The 19,538-nt window shown below is 35.7% G+C and overlaps 3 protein-coding genes across 5 annotated transcripts; 1 reads left to right on the plus strand and 2 right to left on the minus strand.

Moving 5' to 3' along the window:
- The first annotated feature begins 904 nt into the window (after positions 1–904).
- On the plus strand, positions 905–3,468 carry LOC147296575 (uncharacterized). Its single transcript, XM_086229430.1, has 3 exons — positions 905–1,086; positions 1,330–1,479; positions 2,821–3,468. Exons 1-3 carry the CDS (start codon positions 1,075–1,077, stop codon positions 3,289–3,291), a joined length of 633 nt encoding a protein of 210 aa, XP_086085556.1. The 5' UTR covers positions 905–1,074; the 3' UTR covers positions 3,292–3,468.
- Positions 3,469–4,237: 769 nt separating this feature from the next.
- On the minus strand, positions 4,238–8,362 carry LOC147296576 (putative E3 ubiquitin-protein ligase XBAT31). Its single transcript, XM_086229480.1, has 8 exons — positions 7,979–8,362; positions 7,717–7,776; positions 7,533–7,604; positions 7,320–7,441; positions 7,092–7,232; positions 6,901–7,008; positions 5,994–6,252; positions 4,238–5,499 (listed from the first exon to the last, which is right to left on the minus strand). Exons 1-8 carry the CDS (start codon positions 8,156–8,158, stop codon positions 5,104–5,106), a joined length of 1,338 nt encoding a protein of 445 aa, XP_086085606.1. The 5' UTR covers positions 8,159–8,362; the 3' UTR covers positions 4,238–5,103.
- Positions 8,363–15,375: 7,013 nt separating this feature from the next.
- LOC147296577 (uncharacterized) lies at positions 15,376–18,144 on the minus strand. Of its 3 annotated transcripts, XM_086229014.1 has the most exons (11): positions 17,846–18,144; positions 17,678–17,744; positions 17,476–17,572; positions 17,256–17,300; positions 16,928–17,024; positions 16,658–16,741; positions 16,474–16,514; positions 16,265–16,330; positions 16,108–16,167; positions 15,952–16,003; positions 15,376–15,818 (listed from the first exon to the last, which is right to left on the minus strand). In XM_086229014.1, exons 1-11 carry the CDS (start codon positions 18,141–18,143, stop codon positions 15,730–15,732), a joined length of 996 nt encoding a protein of 331 aa, XP_086085140.1. In that variant the 5' UTR covers position 18,144; the 3' UTR covers positions 15,376–15,729. The 3 variants fall into 3 exon arrangements, with proteins under 3 accessions (XP_086085140.1, XP_086085141.1, XP_086085142.1); XM_086229015.1 differs by lacking the exon at positions 17,256–17,300; XM_086229016.1 differs by lacking the exons at positions 17,256–17,300; positions 17,476–17,572 and having other exon boundaries at positions 17,707–17,744.
- Between the last annotated feature and the right edge of the window lie 1,394 nt (positions 18,145–19,538).

The raw sequence follows: 19,538 nt of genomic DNA on the forward strand, positions 1-19,538 counted from the left end.
TGGTAAAAGTATTGGGCTTGGCCCCACGACAAGAAGGGCTTGTGGGCCGAAGAAAAGGCACACTCAATTGCAGTGTTATTATTGCCATCCAATGATCCAAAAAAGCAAAAGTGTCTCTCTTTTTCAAATCAATATGCTTTATTGGATACGTGTCCACAATCTTAGTAAAATTAAAGAACTACATTTATTAAATCTACATTGCTGACCACATTTATATATAGGGTAAGTTTGATGATCTCGTTTATGAAAAATGAGGACATTCTATTTTTGGTGGTTTAAAAATTAAAACCATCTTTTTTTTGGTACTCAATTTTGATCATTGTATTGATTGTCAAATATTCCACTTTTCAGGTATTCTTGAGATTAATTTCGGGTTGAAAATTCAGACGAGTTCAAATTATATTTAGACATAAATCAAGATTTTTTTTGTTTGGATCAAAAATCAAGATCAATTTGAAATTGATTGGTTTGGGTAGGTAACTTGTTAATTTTAGACTCAACATGTGCTCATTCCAACTAGTCCATACAAGTTGAAATTGGGTTCGGTTTCGGATCTAACCGCACAAATTCCACCAAAATGCCTTTATCATTTTATAGAACAGCTCCTGAACCCTTGTTGGATTTATGCTTTTGTTTTCTCTTGGTACAAAATGATTCTGTTTTTTCTTTCTAGTCAACAATCAACAAAACCCAAGAAAAGCAGAGAGAAACAGTGCTTAACAAATGATTACATCTCTTAATCATCATCTCTCACTCCTTTTGACTCTGGTCCTTTTGTTACTACTTTTTTTTTTTTGGTCAAATCCTTTTGTTACTAACTTACTACTACTCTCTCTCTCTCTCTCTCTCACCAAGTGATGAACTTAATCTCCTGTACATACACAAGGACCTCTATATAGTTACCACAGCTAGTTACTAACTTACCACACCTGGTTCACCTGAATCATCTATGCAGGTCCCTGTGTGCATAGCTACAATGCCAATTTAAGGAAATGACAGTTCCTTCATTTACCTGAAGTGACCTCATTCACTACAATCAATAACAGCAGTACGAGTAGTTGGGCCTTGCCAGATATGGCTCAGCAGGTACTGCCTTGTCTGCTCTCTCATTCTCTTTGGATTTTCCTATCTGGGTTCAACCTTGCATTTGTTTTTCTTGCTGAATTTCCATGATGGGTCTGTTTTTTTCCTATAATTTCTCTGGTTTGTGGGTCTAGCTTTTCCTATCACATTGTTCTTCTTTCTTAATTAAAAGTGCCTTTGCCCCTTGTTCAATTTGTCTTTATGTGTTGGAGGCCTTATGCATGATTTCCCTGACTGATATTGTAGGAGGAAGGCTGGCCTCTGGGTTTGCAGCCAATGCATGTGAGAGTTGGGCTGGCTCGGAACAATGAATTTTCTGGATCAATGTCATTCAACACGTTACTCACTAGTTCTCCAACTTCCTCTACAGATTCTTCATCAGATCTAGACACAGAGGTTAGTATAAATTACAGGCATTAAGGTGAAAAATTGGTTTCTGTACGCTTTCTCATGCTAGTCTTGTCTTTGATGGTTCTGTTGGAATTTAGTAGTCAAACAGGTCATACATACATGCATACATTAGTCTGTGAGTGTGTGTGTGTGTGTGGGGTAGTACCTTCTGTTTTGTTTCTTTCAGCTTGTTTTCTTCATGCGCAGATATGCTTGAATGAAAACTGTTTTTTAATTTTTTTTTAGGCATGCAGATGGAAAAGAGGAAGAAGAAAAGAAATGCTAGGTGATTTTGGGATTGAAAAATATATAACTCAGAATGTTCTTTAATCTTTTTGTTGTTATTGTTACGGTGTTACCCTTCTAATTACTTGATGGATAGCCTTTGTCCTTTAGGAATCAACAAAACACTAATTAATACCCATCTTTTCTCTACTCATACTAGATAAGAATAAATCCCTTATCCATGTTGTACAATGCTGAGTTGGTGCACACACACACACACACACCCTTCATAATTGTTTACACCGGTACTATTCTGGACAAGACTCCACCCTGTACTGTACCTATGATGCCACTACTCTGCATCAATTTACTATAGGATTGTACCAATTGACCCACAGTACTAGTAACATCACTGTGAATGAAGCTACAATACTACATTATGGTTTTATAGATCATATAGTGGGCAAGACTATTGAATGGTAGTTATCTATAAAGCAGAGAAAAGCTAGTACATATATACAGTGTGTTACTGTATACTGTATACGAACACTGGTCCTAAACAATGCCCCAAATGGTCTATCTGTTCAGCTGTAAAGCTTATCATCCTTAGGCATCCATTCTAAATGTATTGATGTCATTTTAATTGAAAATTTCTCTTAAATAATGTGATGCAGTAAATTTTTTTTTTTTTTGGTCAAAATAAAACTTCATAGAACCCCGAAGGCAGAGACCCAAAGGGGTGCCCCAACCCAAACAACAAAGTAGAACAACTGAATAAACCAACAGAAAACACGATGCAGTAAATATGCATCCTTTGAATTCGATTACATAGGCCACATGTATCATGCATGTATAATAAGCAGGTAAGCTCTGCATAATTATAATTAGAAATAGAATATTATAAAGAAATAAAGAATGAACTTGAAGCATGTATTAAGTAACATTATGTGTTTCTGTTGGGGTAATTGACCAAAACTGTATACCTCTTGAAAGGATAACAAATTGGTGAAGGAAGGTGCTAATCTGTTTACATGTTAAATTCTGTAATTTTGGACAGTGTTAAGTGCTTTTGTACATGTTCTGTGACTAATCTTAACCCAAAATGTCTTTGGTTGGTTGCAGTCCACAGGGTCTTTTTTCCATGATAGGAGCATCACACTTGGGAGCCTTATAGGAATCAATAGCATTCTAGAGCTATCAAGAAGATCACTTAGGGGAAGAAAAAGTAATCAGGCATGTAAGGACAGGAAGAGCAACAACACCACCAAGTTCAGAATGTGTTTTTTCTCTTTTTGCTCCAGGGACAGTACAGATGGTGAAAATGTGACTAATCATCCTGCATCCCTTGGTCACTTCCTTGCAGTGGAGAGAAGAGCAGCCAATGAATATGGAAGAAACCCAAACCAAAACCCCCCTATTTATGGACCAGATGATGAGCTTGCCATGGCTGATCAGCCTGTTGCTGAACCCAACTCACTCTTTGTTAATGGTCAAGTTGCTCCTCCTCCTCAATCTAGTCCATGGCTTGGTTCAGATGTTGACAGGAGAAAACCAGTGCTATTTTCATGGATGTGTGGACAGCTCTCCCACTGACTAAGCAAATATTTATTTTGTGTCTCAATCGAAATTTCATGTTATTGGAAGAAATAAAAAGGTCAGTTCCATTGTGTTTTTGTTAGAACTGAGGGAAAGGCAACCTGTATCTGTCTCACCTCTATGGAGCAGATTAAGCTATTTTTCATACTAGTAGCTAGCATTTAGTTTGATTAATCTCCTGTGATATGTATGATACAAATGCAGATGTTCATTTTCAATTTGGGGTGCACTATTCACACTCCCCAGAAAGTATTTTGCTCACCCCAAGAGGAATGCAAATAACAACATTAGTATGTCATTGTCCTTTGCACTCCTCCAATGAAGTGCATGTTGAATTTTTGTTCCAAAAGGATGGTGACAAAGATCCACATCGGCTGGGGCCAAACTGCCCTGGTATCCTAGGACCTAGGTACTCTGTCCTACCTATTGACTAGATGGCCCGAGAATATCTAAGGGTAAAAAAATTGTGTACACTATTCAACTTTTCTCAGTTTACCACCAAATGGGATCTCTTCCATAGTACATATTACATACACAGAGCATATTTGTTACATTTTAGGGGAACTCGAAAATGGCTCCAAAATATCTCGAGGGAAAAAGAAACTTGTAAGTACTCTTCAACCTTACCCATTTTAATATCTATCTAGTGTATATTAAGATTTAAGACGTATTAATAGAAAAAATATCAGTAGATAAACTCAGTTGTGTTGGAATATAAACGGTACAATTGATGTGTCCTTGGTCCTCATGGTGGAACCCAGGAAACCAGTCAATAGTGTGTCTACGTCAGACGACTGAGACGAGACCTTTATACCGTCCATTCTCATGCATCACCAGACAACATCATGCACTGACATAAATGGAGAAAAGACCATCCAAACGGACCATACCCGTTTAGTACTTGGTATGTGTCCAAGAATCAAGATCATTATATCAAGGGCCGACTGAAATCCAGCCCCACACAGTTAAGTGGGCCTGCCCATTTCTTGGCTTTTTACACACTCACAGGCCGAGCTTTTATCCTTCAAGTCAACATCTTGTCAGATAATGTACATTGTGACCCACCCCAACTGCCCTTTTGGGTGATCCAGCCGAGTTGTCCAACTTGATAATTTTATTTTGGGATCAAACAACCAATAAATACACCATATCACATGATCCATTCCCCAAGGACTTTTTCAGTCATGTGTTTTTCTTTGTCCCACATAATCCCATTTCTATGATTGACCAAAAAAAATCCCATCTCTATTATTGACCAAAACAAATCGGGAATCCCATTTCTATACACAAACTACAGAAAAATAAAAATATCTCCAGCAAAAAATAAATTAATATTACATCTCACACAGAAAGAGAAGGACTCGGTCGGGGGTCAAAAGCACAACACATATCCTCGACTCTTTCTAAGGGTTTTGTGACTGTCTGTTTGTCCAGGAAGAGCAGCAGCCATTCAAGAATGTTGAATTTTACTTTCATACTTTAAACAAGAAAAAGAATTTCTTCCTTTTTTTTTCTTTTTTTTTTCCCTTCCCAATTCAGATATCTAACACTCTCAAATCACCAACTAATAGGATCCTTGAATCTCAAGTAAACAAATATTACATGACCAACACATCTAACCCAACCCAGGCCTGCAACTCACTTCTTTGCTTATTTTCCAAATCTACATAACAGATGGATTTTATCTGTACATACCCAAAGGGTCGAGCACCGGCAGCAGCTTCAGAGAACTTCTCTCTTTCACAATTGCATGAAAGAAAACCCTTGATCACATATGGAAACTTATTGATTGCCAAATGCCACCAAGCATCAAGGCTTGTCAACCCATTCATTCTCAGCAACAATCCTTCCTGAGCCACGGCCGCCCATCTTTCCAAAAGGACCCATTGCCGATAAGCTCTTGAAGCTACTGCTGCCCTCACTGAAGTTTCGGGACTTCCTTGCCTTTCTTAGCTTGGAGGAATTGTTATCACCAATATCATGATCAGCATCATCATAACTTTTGATCTTTGCAACTACCAGATGGGCAATGGTACTTCGACAGAATGGGCAAACTGGTGGGGTTAGGCATAATGTGGTTGGGTTTGGCTTGTTATGGCAGCAGAGGGCTAGAGTGCATTGTGCACACATTTGGTGGCCACAATTCTGGACTTCAATTGTACACACCTGCTCAAAGCATATGCAGCACAGATCGGAATCGCTTGCCTGCAATAAACAAATGTCCAGATGAATATTTTGGCACCATGCATTAAACAATATGCTATAGGGTTCACACGACTGTTGAATAAATAGAACTTTCTGAACTTATAAGTCATAAAAACCATAACAAAAATTAACTCACGAAGAGTGGTAACTAGTTAAAGATGCTATTAGGATAGGAAGCCAAGCATACCATGCAAAGACAAAAGTACAAGTGTCTATTGTTAGGCTTCAAAAAACTATTACTGAGAGTTTGAGACTCATGGCCCAGGTCCCAGGTATGGAAAATAAGGCCCATGACTTTGAACATTGTTGGTCAGTTTGGCTTTTGGGGATCAGAAACATAAATTTTTGAATTTAAAGAGCAAGGTAAATCAATTTCATTTTAAAATTTTCTGTCTGAATTATTCTACCAAGTCCTTGAGTAACTCTGTTTGAGTTGGGAAACCTTTTTTATAGGTAATTAAAAAAAACCACATTTTCCAAAAGTGGGAAAGTACCTCAGACAGATTGTCATCCATCCCTACTTCAGAATGTGATGGAGATGGAAGAGAGTAAGCAGTTCCTTTCAAGATGTCCTTCTCCCTCTCCCTGTTTGCATCCATTAAGGCCTGTTCTAACAGAGCTTTTGCCTCCTGATTAAGCTCACTAATAAACTTCAACGGTGAAGGCCACACGAGAGGTTCAGCTGATGAAGGATTTAGCATGGCTGCACAAGCTCCATGTTTGTGTTTCAAAGCAACAATATATGGTATTCTTCTGCATATACACAAGCACATAACATATAGTTTAAATTATGTGTTTGAAATCAAGCCAAGGGATACGGTCACAGTTCAGGTTTTGTTTGAACAAATAGAACAAATATACAGCAAATGTATACTTAAACAATGAAAAATAGAGTTATAAGGCACCCCAATTATTGACATGAAAATTGAATGGCTCTACTGGCATCATCAGAAATTTAAAACATGCATAATTAGAAATGGGTGGATTTCTATAATAGTGAGAAGCACTGCCACAACTGGTGATATATCATCAATTCAAATGTTTTCTTATAACATCGCCAATATCAAAATTTAATATTCACATTGTGGGCAGTTGTTTCATGCAATAATCACATATACGAAGACAGATTTTCAGGTGGTATTCATTAGGAAAAAAATTCAAGCAATTTAATTTTCTTGGACACCTATATCAGGCCTTAATGTTAAACACTTGGTCGTCATATTCATTTTTTGCAATTTCCATCAAGAAAGATACAGTTTAGAGATCACAGTCGATGGAAAGATGAAATAAAATGATCATTGCATGAGACTATCTAAGGATAGCTCACACAATAGGGATCCATGTATGCTATGGAATTTGATCTTCAAATATATTATAAATAAAAAATAAAAAAAATTATACCCGGATGTATCTCTTTGAAGACGATCTGCTCCCCATGCCAACAATCCACGTATGCAATCTAGAGATCCCCCTCTAGCCGCCAAATGAAGTGGAGTGCTCCCTGGGCAGCTGTAAACAGAAATTTGTCAATCTACAAAACGAAATCAACATCCTAGACTAATCAGGATTAAGAACTTCAAAAGAATTTTTACCCATATCCGCCAGTTGAAGCACAAACAAGAGCTCCGTTGTCTAACAGAATATGTACACACTCAGGCCTACTTCGACGGGCTGCCAGGTGCAACGGTGTTGCTCCCCTACCATCTCTAATATTCACAAATCGTGCAAATCCCCTGATATTCATACAAATAAATCAATTAACAAATGGCCAGATCAATCAAAGAGAGGACCAATCACTTGGGAGAGTAAGGGAAACCAACCAAGAAACAGCAACAGGACTTGAATGAGCAGCAGAAATAATGGCTTGGAGGCAATCAGAATGGCCATAGTAAGCAGCATAATGCAAGCAGGTTCTTCCATTAAGGGAATCAAACATTAATACCTGATAAATATCCCACATTAATTTCATACTTCATATTTGGAAACGAAAATTTGCAAATCTAAAAGAACCAAAAGTTGGGATTTTTACATACATTTGCTCCTACTTCAAGAAGCTTTCGCACGCACGAGATCTTGCCATGCATTGCAGCCAACATAAGCGGAGTCTGAACCATTTACAATCAACAAAACACAAGACAATTAGAAGAAGCAAAATTAAACCACAAAGATCAAACATTCCCCAAGCAACAGAATTCCACATTCAGAGCCAAAAGTTACCTGCTTTTGACGATTCAACGCATCTGGATTTACAGCTCGCTCTAAGAGCATAGAAAGAATCTGCCAATCAGACAGAAAATGAAAAAAAGAAACTCATAAATCAAACATTCAAATTTCAAACCGCGTAAAGATTCTACCAAATAAAAAACACTGATTTCCCACCAAGAATCAAAAACCCAGAAAAATCCATTTACTATCCAAAAAATCTTGAAAAAAATGATTGAAATCCCATGAAACAACAAAGTGAAGGCAAATAACCCACCTCGATCTGGCCATTAGCAGCAGCAATATGAAGAGCAGAGTGACGATCGTAGACAGTGGTGTGACGCAAGAGAGTTGGGTCTCTCTCTAGCAAAGCTTCCACAGTGTCCAGCTCCCCAAACTGCACAGCACTGAACAGCCCATGTTCATCACTCGCTCTGCAACTCAACCCCTGACCCATCTCTCTCTCTCTCTCTCTCTCTCTCTCTGACTCAGTGGGCGCACTTCACCACCAGAAAAATGGCAAGCGCTCCACCTCTGAATTGAACCACCTTCTGGTGAAGGTGGTGACCTCCATCGCTCTCCGAATAAAAAGGTTTCACATTTATGAATTTCCAAGTCTAGAGAAATAAAGAGACCATTGGACTCTGGAGCTGCCCGGAACGAGAATGGGAGCTGACCGTGTCAGTGTTAGGGCAGTCACTGGGACTGACTTCGGGCAGCAGTCGGATATTTCTGGGGCAGATAGATTCCTAAGCAGTAGAATGGGCCAACCAGTCTTGAACTCAAATTACACTTGGCTTCGATTATTCAAACCGGCTCTCTCAAATCAATCTCACCCGTTGCAGTGTTTGACTCTAGCTGCCTTTAACCGTTGGATTGGAAATAATAGATTGTTAAATAAAAATTAACCGAGTAGTTTATTTTAATTTTGTTTAATATGAAAATTGCTTTACCGTCTTTGACTGATCATGTTTATTTTGGGTACCAGGACAAAGACAGTCTATCAATGCAAAGACTGCGTCGTTTTCATTGTACAAATATCTATTGATGAAGAATGCTATTGTCACTCCCCACTTGTATTTTTTGTTATTTTTTGAAAAAAGAAAATAAAAATATTATTTTGGTGATATTATTTGCACACGTTCAAAAGAGTGTGTGAAGTTCTTAGAAGAATGAAGATAGAATTTATACATTTGTTGAGCAGAATTAGCTGTTGATAATTGATATGAGACTTCATTTATTGTATATGGTAAATATACTTGGAAAGGAACATGAAGTGGTAGGTTTCTCATTTTATTGTAATAATAAGTGATAATGTCAATCATTCCTTACATTCTTAACATTTTCGTTACATTTTATGGATTTTCGAAAACCACATGGTCCACATCTAGAGATGTGGGTATTCAGATTTCCAAAATCCCATTAAATTAATATGATATTAAAATAAATCTTATGCTTCACTACAATCCATGCAATGGCATGGCATAGATTCATTTGTGAAGACAAGTATAAAAAATAAAATAAGGTCTTCATTACCTTTGTTGGGATCAAGCCCATTTTCTAGTTGTCTATGCAAAATTACATGGCCAAAAAGTAAGACTTTAATAATGAGATCTATATTAAATTGGTTTATTTTAAAGAAATACAAAAGGTTGTTTTGGGATTCATTTTTATTTGTATGAATTATATGAAAGATGCTTAAGTATGCTTATTAAGCTTACTTATCCTTAGAAAATTATCAGCATATCAATCTTTTTGGGGGTGCAAATCGGGTTCTCCTCCAACAAGCATTTGGTAGCTGCTTTTGTCGAGGAATCCTCATTACTTATGATGTCCAATCCAAAGCAAAGAAAACACTCAACCACTATTTATGATGGGTTTTTCTTTCTTCTTTTTGTTTGTACCAAAAAAATCTCTCTTTCACAGTTTATAATGGTAAAACTTAAAAGCATTAATTTGTTTCTGAAATATATACACTCCACTTAACACATGGTCATTAGCATTATAACCTATGATTTAAAAATATTGTTTACTTGAAACTTGAACCTCAATGTAGAGCTTGTTGTGTTTTCTATAGTAGAAAAACAAATAAAAAGAAATTTCCTGTTTTTTTATTTATTAATTATACAGTTACCAAACACATGTTTGTGTACAGATTTTCTGTTCATATTGGTGTTCATGTGGTTTTTAGGACAATGTGTACAAGACACCAAGGAATGCATTTCTTTCATATAAGAGTGGGTATTTTACTGAGAAAGAAATATTATTTAATATACAACATGTATAATATTAATAATATTCATCTATATTATAAAATATAAAATAATTACATTGTATTACAGTATAACGATTATACATAACCCTTATTCAAATCATTCTAATTGTCTAGCAACAAAGTTAGTTATCATCTCTTCATCAAAGTTGATAGATCTATATATAAAAGTAGGGATCGCATTAAATTTGTTTAAATGCTCCGCTGCAAAAGCCTCTGTCACCGTATCAAAATTGAACAATGTCAAATGCACCTTACTAGGCTTTTCTTGAGAATATGATCAATAAACTCTTTCGGGGTAAAAAATTAAAGAAAGAAACATGAAGTAGTTTTTCAATGCGAACTATTATTCATTTTTTCAAGCAGTAGGGCATGAATTCTTTGAGTTTGATTGACTACTCTTCCCAGTTCTCACTTCACACCAAGCAAAGGCAACTTCTTCTTTTTTTATTCTTTTGTTAATTAATTGAATTTTTTAAACTGGGATTCATACTTTGTTGTTCTTTCCCAAATCTTGTCGGTGCCAATAATATTATTTCCTCAACAATGCTCAATTATATTCTCGATCTAATATGTATATTATTAATTCATGTAAACAATTTTCTTAATTTTACTATATACGAAAATTGTGAATCTAGATTATTTATTAAATTGAATATGTAATTTAAATTTAAATTTGACAATATAAAATGTTTATGTTATTGAACTATCTGATAATAAAACATAACTCCGTTTATATTTATAATATCCTTATAGTGCAGGGGGCCACACTGATATTTTGAAATTTGTATAGCCATTTGCAATGAAGCAACGCATTTTTGTCAAATTGCATTTGAAGCAACATCTTTAAGGGGGGTTCCTCTGATCTTCTCTTTCTGCTGTGCTTTCATTTTCTTCTTGATGTTGATGCGTGGCTTGATGGATCAGAATCTTAGATGTCTGATGAACCGTACAAGTATAGTCTTGCACTCTTGCTTTAGGAGGCAATATGTCGGTACTTCTATTTTATTGAGCTAATTATGTAATAAATAATAATATGTATTCAGGACGATTAGGCATTACACTACAAAAAATATCATCAAAGCCCACTAATAATTGACGGCTACAAAAGGGGTGGTAATTTGAAACTTTAGTGCATATTGCCCAATTGCCACTCATTTTTGTTAAAATAGAGACACTTTAGTTCCTATTGCTAATTGTCACCCCTTTTATAGTCGCCAATTATTAGTGGGCTTTACTCATATTTTTTGTAGTGTTATTAATAAATATGCAGTGGAACCCATAAGGACACAGTTTACCAGCAATGTCACATGTTAAGGCTTATCTAGTAAATGGTCTTCATTAGGGTTGGGAAATTTACCAAAATATCGAAAAAAACCGCCTACCAAGCCTATATGAACCGATCAGTTTGGTGTTGTTTGTGTCTTTTTTGGTTTCGGTTGGTGAACCGAACCGCATTGTCACAATCCAGGTTGGAAATGGTTTGTATATCACCCCCCTCGACACACCAAAAATCCAAACAACACTGCCAATACTGCCAACCAAATCCAACTAAACCTGAAAATGTCGGTAACCGACAGTCGTCAGTTCCGTTCAGTGGCATTCCTCCTCTGTTGGTTCGGTAATCGGTCCTGGCCAATCTTTTCGGTTACCGAACCAATTTCACCTTTAGTCTTCAGGCAAGCAGTCTCATCAGTCAAGGTCTCAACTCAGACATTTTGATATAATCTTTATTTAATTAATTATATTAATCGATCGATATTTATGAATTAAAATTTTAAATTAAAGACCAACTAATTATTAGTTTATAATGTTAAATTGCAAATAGAAAAAACATAAATCAAACCATGTGTAGAATTATCACCCTGTTGACATCAAATTTGAAGATTAACAGAAATAGGAGAAATTAGATAAAATGAGAATGTCATATAACCACTATTATTTATAGACTTAGGGCTTGTTTAGAAGTGTTTCTGTAGAAAGTGATTTTGCTTAGTAGCGCTTTCACCAAAAACGCTTTTGTTAGAAATTCATAGATTTTTTAAAAAAGAATTTAAGTGCTTCTTATTAATATACTTGGAAGTGCTTCCTAAGGAAGCACCTATTAAGTGCTGGTAGGTGCTTCACCCGAAAGCGCTTCCAACGACTTTTAAAACTCAAAAGTGCTTCTTATATTTTTCACCAAACATAAACAAAAATATTTTTGACTATTTAAAAGCGCTTTTAAATTTTCTCAAAGCACTACCAAATAAGCCCTTATAATAAGGTTCTATCTTGGAATCCTATCATGAGTGGACCAGTGGTCAAGCAAAATAGTCCTATAGGCGAAGAAGATAGAAAGATATATTTGAGCTAGCTAGCTCATTGAGTAGCATGGGCTGACTATCTATTTCTTTACATCACTTTATTTTAAATTGGGTTCCCTATTCTTAATTTAATAAAAATGGCTAAAAAATTATCGTGATTTTTTTTCTTTTCTTAATGTCCAACGTAGAGTAGGTAGATTTCAGACATGTTTTTCATAAGGCAAATATTGTTGCTCACATTTTGGAAGGTACAGGTCATTTTCTTGAAAATAGTGTCATTTATTTATCTGTGTTGATATTGTAGTAATTTTCAAAAGGATATTGTTTTAGAGTTTAAAATTTAATCATTTAAGTTGTTATGATCATTAGTCACTAAATTCTATTTACCAAATGATGTCACAGTGTTCTATATTCAAATTTGAGCAATTCTTCTAATTAGGGTTTACTATTATTTTGAGAATGGATGCTTCTCGATCAAGAAAAAAAACACACAAGTATGCATCTTATCCTTGTGGCTTTCGTTGGAGATTTTGCTTATTCTCCCACAATAAATATACCCACAACCAAAGCAAATTCCCCCATAACCAATGGTTGAAAGCAATTCAATTCCCTCTTTATTTATTTGATTAATGTCCCAGTTTTATTCTGCTAAGTGCTAACTAACTCATTCTTTTCTTCATTTTTACCCCATGCCTTTCGACAAAGGGCAAGGTTCAATTCTTCAATAACAATAAACAACAACAGCAGCCTTCATAATTGATATTGTAGCAAAAGCCATCATTAGAGTTAAGGATCAAATTATGCCTTGTGGACATCTCTCTCTTTCTCTTTCTCTTTCTCTTTCTCTCTCTTTAATATTATTGAAGTGGCAGAATCCTGCCAATCAAAAAATAGTACTCTTGCCTTTTCTATCATGATATATATCATCCACTCGGATGAAATGATATGTATGAATTTATCTGAAGATAACATAAATATATATATATGTCGAATTTGAAAGAAAGATCTTTATAACATGCCTCATCACCCTCCAGATATATAAAATATAAGATTAATTACAAATAAGTCAATATAAAAAATATAATACAAATATAGAAAAAAAGATCCTAGAAAATATAGAAAGATCCACCATCTATGATATTATTAGTCATCACATTGGAAGTCCCTTAATTTGATGAGTTTGATAGTGACTTACAAAGATAATTGAAGACAGCGGTTGCATGCAATTATCTTATACATATGATATTATATTGTAAATGGTACGTGTACATAATATTTATTGGTGGCCAACTTGGAGTAAAAGATATTTAATTAGCCACAAAATATGATTTGAGAGGACTTTTCTTTTTCACATGTTTCAATCGAACTTGAAGGCTATAGCTATCTTCCTCTTTCTTTCCTCACCAGCCGATCCAATCCCCCCACTAGTTGGTACAATGGTTACATTATTGTAAAGGAATGTTCCCAAAATTAGCAAAGCTTTTTGCATGCTCATCCCAATTCAGCATGTTTGGGTATGCATGCCATCCAAATCATAAAGTTTTTGTTTTAGCGGCTTGGATTTTGTGGATTTCAGTAGTTTACGCATGCATGGATGATTGACAAATATTGATATGTAAGTTTTACGCTGAATTGTACATCTATCGACGACTAGAAATTGCTCATACACATGTGGGCGATCAAAATCTAGATCATTTCTATTTAAAAAATAATAATAATAATAATTTTCAACTTAAGTCGTTTACGTACACTAAACTCATTGTGACGTACTACTGGTACCTGACCCGGTCGGCTCGACAATTTTGCAAACCCAAGAGTTGTGTATATTATTATTAACCCAAACAAATGAGAGAATCCTTATATTTCTAATGGACAATGTAGCTAGGCTATAAACTAAGGATTGCCAAGAGATCGACGTGAATCAAATCTCAGCAACTGACATTTTAAGAATATAGTTAAGATACCAAGTATCATTGTCAACAGATCTATCAAGATGGTTTCTTCAAGGAATGGTTTTCCCTACAAGGACAAAACACCAAAAAGATTTTAACTTATTTGCATTTGGTATTTTGGTTGTTCTACTTGTCTTAATATTGCATGTTCAGCGAAAAAACCATTGAGTTTGTAATACACGACTGATATCAGAAATTGAAAAATACTAAAATAAACAGAGAATCCTTTTCCACTTACAAGTCCCAAGAATCCTAAGAACAATATTTATTTTGTTGATTTCTTTGTTAGAGAATGGAACAATTAAGAGTGTGGACTGTGTGGGTCAAAGATGATTTGCAAATGGGAAAGCTGATTTGGTTGTAACTTGTACGCTAACATCAACCCAGGCCATATAATGACATTTTGGAATTAGATTCCATGAATGGAATCCATGTTAAAGATTCATTGGTCCAGAATATACCAACCATTAAAATTTTATTGGTATCCAAATTGGTTGCATTTTTTAATTTTGCTCATAGTCCTGAGACAACCAAGTTGTATGCTTAGAATGGAAAATATAATATAGAAAACTAGAAATCAATCCAATTCCGGCATGGACCCCATTACATGTCTGGTCAAGAATTGAACAGGGACTTTGCTTAGGTTATCAAACAAGTGAAATCGTCTAAATTGTTGGCTAGCAAATTTATTAACATTTTGTTCTAGAAGAAATTGACGGTGGGCTCTAAACAAAACCCAGATGATCATTTTAAATTTAATTCTAACGACTATAATGAGGGGGAAAGAAAGCTACGGCCTGGCATAGTTGGCCGAATTCAATGTACAAGTGACTAGTCTTTTCTGTTGATAGAAGTGAAGCGATTTTGGCAAGTCTTAGACTCGAACGTTTTAGGACTATTAGGGATAGGCCCAGATCCTCCTTTAGTAATACTGTAATACTATTACATAGCCCAAATCCTCCATAAGAGTTACATGGGTACACGCAAGGTGAAGAGCTTTGGGACTGTGTAAAGAAGGTATTGAGGTCCAGCTTCTTCTCCATTTCCCCACCTTCAGCCTATATATTTTACTCTCATTGAAGGGAATCATAGTTCACAGTTTCATAATTCACCGTGCTGATAGATCATTAAGGATTAACGATTGTCAAGCTATTGCATTGTTTATTATTATATTAGAGGGAATCGTACGCTCAACTTATCCTAATCCTAACCCATTACCCTGCTCACCATCACAACTTGGGCTAATCCCAAGGGCTTGTCAAGCTATTACATTTCATCATATTGTTAACAAATCACAAAAGATACACATGTATAAGTTGTAAATTTACATGAGCTAGAAGAAGTATTTCTCCCAATCTATACCTTCCAAAGGCTTGTCCTGTTGCTCCAAATACTGGAATATACAAGAAGCAAGTGGAGAATGCTCTTTTTCTTTGGTGGAATGCAGACAACTATGCAAGGCCACTGGAATCTGGACTATTAATAGGCATTGAGACTTTTATGGTCTTGATACTAGAAACTCCTTCACATTCTGTAGAATGCCTTTATCATATGGATTCTTGAACCTAATACTCGTGAAGCTTTGCCCTGGATGGGAAGAAATTCAGATATCATATTGAGCATATAGATTGTAAAATACATACATATATATATATATATATGTGTGTGTGTGTGTGTGTGTGTGTGTGGATCCAGAATTGGTGCTGCAACATGCATTTACCTGGCTGAGGGTGAACAGCATGTTGGAACTCTGGATACATCTTCCAGTTTATCTTGAAAAACAAAAAACAAAAACAAAAAGGAACATGTTAAAAGAGTCTATATTTCAACTCAATTCTCTTTTCTTGTATTATCTGTTTACCATTGAGGAACTTACCCACTCATCAGTTCTGATGTTGAAGCATACACAATATATATGCCATATCACAAACACCGCCTGTGCATACACCAATGGACGCTATTATGCTTATGAAGCTTCCTAAAGATCACTCAGAAAGGAGCAGAACTCATAAGAAAGCATTAGTGATGCAAACCTGCCATGCCAGTTGGAGAATGGTGAACAGAATTGTGCTAACAGCTAAATTTTCAGAAAGAGTGTGCTACACAATAGATTTAAAAGAGTTGTGTAAGTTGCAGAGGCATAGATAACTTATGTTCTGAGTAACTTGATATTGAAGTGTCACAAAAAAGCCACACTGTTAATTTGATAAAGTTGGGTAAGTTGCAGGGTGCAATGACCTACCTCTGAACTAGGTCTATCTAAAATCCCAGATCTGAAAGCAACTGTGAAAATAGTACAGGAATTCCAAAATGAATAAAAGAATAACCAAACTAATTTTCAAAAGACACTGAACAAGAAAACAAAAGATTGTCTATAACTTGGAACCAGAATCTGTCACATGCCCACGGCAAGAATGTTAGCTTACAGAGTGATGAGCACACTAGATAAGAAGCTTCGGTACTGATGAATCCAAAAAGAAGAACTAGGAATAGGAGATGATTCTTATGGCCTGCACAGCAATGGTATCAAATGACTATCAATCATTAACTACTATAGAGTACACAACCAACATGAAAATCAGTTGCAGGCCAACTTAGAAAGGAAATTACATATGATATGATTCTTTTGACTGGCTAGCTTGAACTTCAAATATAACTTACATGGAGAATACTATTAGACACAGAATTGTTATTACCTATACAGTTCCCAAAAGCAGGACAATGGTGGTCAAGAGCCTTTATGTATGCCTTGCAGCTCCTGCAATATCTTACCCTTGAACCCAAACCAGAACCCTGAGAAAGACAAGAACATGACCAGCATCTGGGTTACAATATCTATGATAACAGAGCTGTTGTATTCTTTAACGGAAAATGTTATATCATTATACAATTTGACATATTATATTATCAACTGCCAATCTTTATCGCACATCCAAACAAAAATCAACTTATCAATAGTTCAAGTTTGATAGTATGCCAACATAACATGTACACCGAAGAAATGGAGAGAATGGAAATTATTACTTGAGTTGATTCATGGCATAAACCACTTGTCAAAACCTCAAAGTCCTACACGAGTAAGAATGCCATTAACTAACAGCATTACACTATACACTGAATACAATTGATTAGCTAAAGTTCCCGTTTGTTTCTACAGAAAATAGTTTTGCAAAAAGAGAAAAAGCGTTTCCTCAAAATTTACTTTCAGTCAAAAGAAATGGAACCCAAGTTAAAAATTTTGAACCTGATCATGGTTATCAACTTGAGAAACTGAACTCTCAAGAGGTTGGTCTGAAGGAGCAGACCCATGCGCTACCCAGCCAGGGTCACTTGTAAGAATACTGCCATTAACAACACGCCTGTCACTGTTAGTAGCTGTCAATTTAGATTGGGTTGGTGAGCAAATTAGCAAAGTGGAGCTTAAAACTACCAACAACAACAACAACCTATAGAGACCAATGACGAGGAACACAACCTCACAGTTGAAAACGGTGTCGTTCAGTTGTGGCACAGCTGCAGCAGTCACATCGATCATTGTTCAAATTTGCTCAACAACCAAAATAAACATTCATGTGTAGCATTATAGCATCCATGGTGAAGTTAATTAAGCTGACCTTGTCTGATAACGGAGACGTAAAAGCCCCAAATGAAGAGAATGTTGAAGAAAACGAAAGCTGGCGCGGAAGCGCGTAGTTTGAGAAGCTTTCTTCTGCAGCATCCCCCAAAACCCAGAAGCAGCAGAAGCAGAAGAGCTGAGAGAACGAGTTGGGTGAGGAAGGAGAAGGCGGAGAAGAAGCGAGGGACCAAAGAGAGGACGAGTTGAGTGAGGAAGACGAAGATACAGGACACTATACAACGACCGATTGATTTGGACCGACCCGGACGCTTTCTCAGATCCTCTGTTTCAAGCATGTTTTCGGATTCATACTCAAGTGTCTGCTAGGATGTGAAATGTATGTAAGAAAAGGACCAGCCTGGGATATGGGCTCTTAAAATCAGGAGGCCCATCAAGGATGTTGGGCTCAAATGGCCATGTCCAACCCAAATTAGGCGAGGAAACTGTTTACACTTCACTTATTACATAAGTTCATCATTGATTACTATTTATACCAAACAATAAAGATGCAATAAGATAGTGAGTTTCAACAATTTTAATCGAGTTAATTACACAAATATCTTATAAGACTTAGATCATGTAACTTAAATGTTAAACTTTCCGAAAATTACGATACATTTGTTGATTGAGTTTTGATTTTGGTTGCACAAATACGCAATACATCAACAATCAAATATTTCTAAGGCTTATTCACATCATTGCCCTTTATAAGATACATTTTTTCTCATTTTGCCCCCTGAAACTTAAATCTTCTCAAATTGCCACTTGAACTTCACACAGTTGTTGCAAAAGACCCTATGCCGTCAACTTTGTCAATTTTTCCATTAATAGCTGACATGACACCTATATGGCATGAGTGAGACTTTTTTTTAGTTATGTAAGATCCATGTGGACAAAAAAAAAAAAATTTTTTTTAACTAAAAAATAATAAGATCCATGTCAATTTTTTATAATTTTTAGTGTTTACATGGATGTTACATAACTAGTAAAAGGTCCTACATATGCCATATAGGTGCCACATCAGCTTTTTTAACGGAAAAATTGACAGAGTTGACGACATATGATCTTTTGCAACAACTGTTTGAAATTCAGGTGACAAACTAAAAAGATTTAAATTTCAGAAGGTAAAGTGAAAAAAAAGTATATCTTACAGGAAGTAATGGTATGAATAAGCTTATTTCTAAATACCAAAATGGACCCTAAACAATAACTTGAGGATAAGTTAATTGCGACCCAAGCTAAAAATTATATGTGGTTATAATGATTTTTGAAAAGTTGGGTTTCATTGCATAGTCGAAGAAGAAATGTAAATTTTAACAAGCAAATTAGATAGGCTGGCAAAATATGGTAAGTGACAAGATGAAGAATTAAAGCAATTTGTAAAAATTGAATATTAAGCTTAGACTAAAATGAACAAATTGGCAAGTCGGTCCTCATTATCCCTTTTAAAAAGAATCAAATCAGCAAAAGTAGAAAAGGAGAAAATAAATTTGGACTACTAAAAACTCCAAAACCAAAACCAAAAAGAAAAAGAGAAAGAAATCAATAGTTTGCACGTGTGTGACAATTCATTTCTTACGTGTGGATTTTTCCTTTTATTTTCGTTCGTTGTCGGATGTATCACAGCGTTGTCCAATCAAACTAAACTAGGGTGAGATAAGACGGTCCTCACACACGCGTGACAAAAACAG

The sequence above is a fragment of the Dryas octopetala genome, chromosome 1 (genome assembly GCF_963921425.1).
Source record: "Dryas octopetala chromosome 1, drDryOcto1.1, whole genome shotgun sequence".
In the NCBI taxonomy this organism is placed as follows: Eukaryota; Viridiplantae; Streptophyta; class Magnoliopsida; order Rosales; family Rosaceae; genus Dryas; species Dryas octopetala.

Bases quoted from the DNA above. Each gene is read 5' to 3' on its own strand.
- LOC147296575 (XM_086229430.1), top strand. The intron at 1,480-2,820 runs GTTAGTATAAAT...GGTTGGTTGCAG, and splicing joins CATCAGATCTAGACACAGAG to TCCACAGGGTCTTTTTTCCA.
- LOC147296576 (XM_086229480.1), bottom strand. From the start codon at position 8,158: ATGGGTCAGGGGTTGAGTTGCAGAGCGAGTGATGAACATGGGCTGTTC. The intron at 7,777-7,978 runs GTGGGTTATTTG...TCTGATTGGCAG, and splicing joins CTGCTAATGGCCAGATCGAG to ATTCTTTCTATGCTCTTAGA. The intron at 7,009-7,091 runs GTAAAAATTCTT...TTCTGTTTACAG, and splicing joins GCTTCAACTGGCGGATATGG to CTGCCCAGGGAGCACTCCAC.
- LOC147296577 (XM_086229014.1), bottom strand. From the start codon at position 18,143: ATGCTTGAAACAGAGGATCTGAGAAAGCGTCCGGGTCGGTCCAAATCA. The intron at 16,168-16,264 runs GTTTGCATCACT...GTGTATGCACAG, and splicing joins TTCTCCAACTGGCATGGCAG to GCGGTGTTTGTGATATGGCA. The intron at 15,819-15,951 runs GTAAATGCATGT...CTTCCCATCCAG, and splicing joins TGCTGTTCACCCTCAGCCAG to GGCAAAGCTTCACGAGTATT.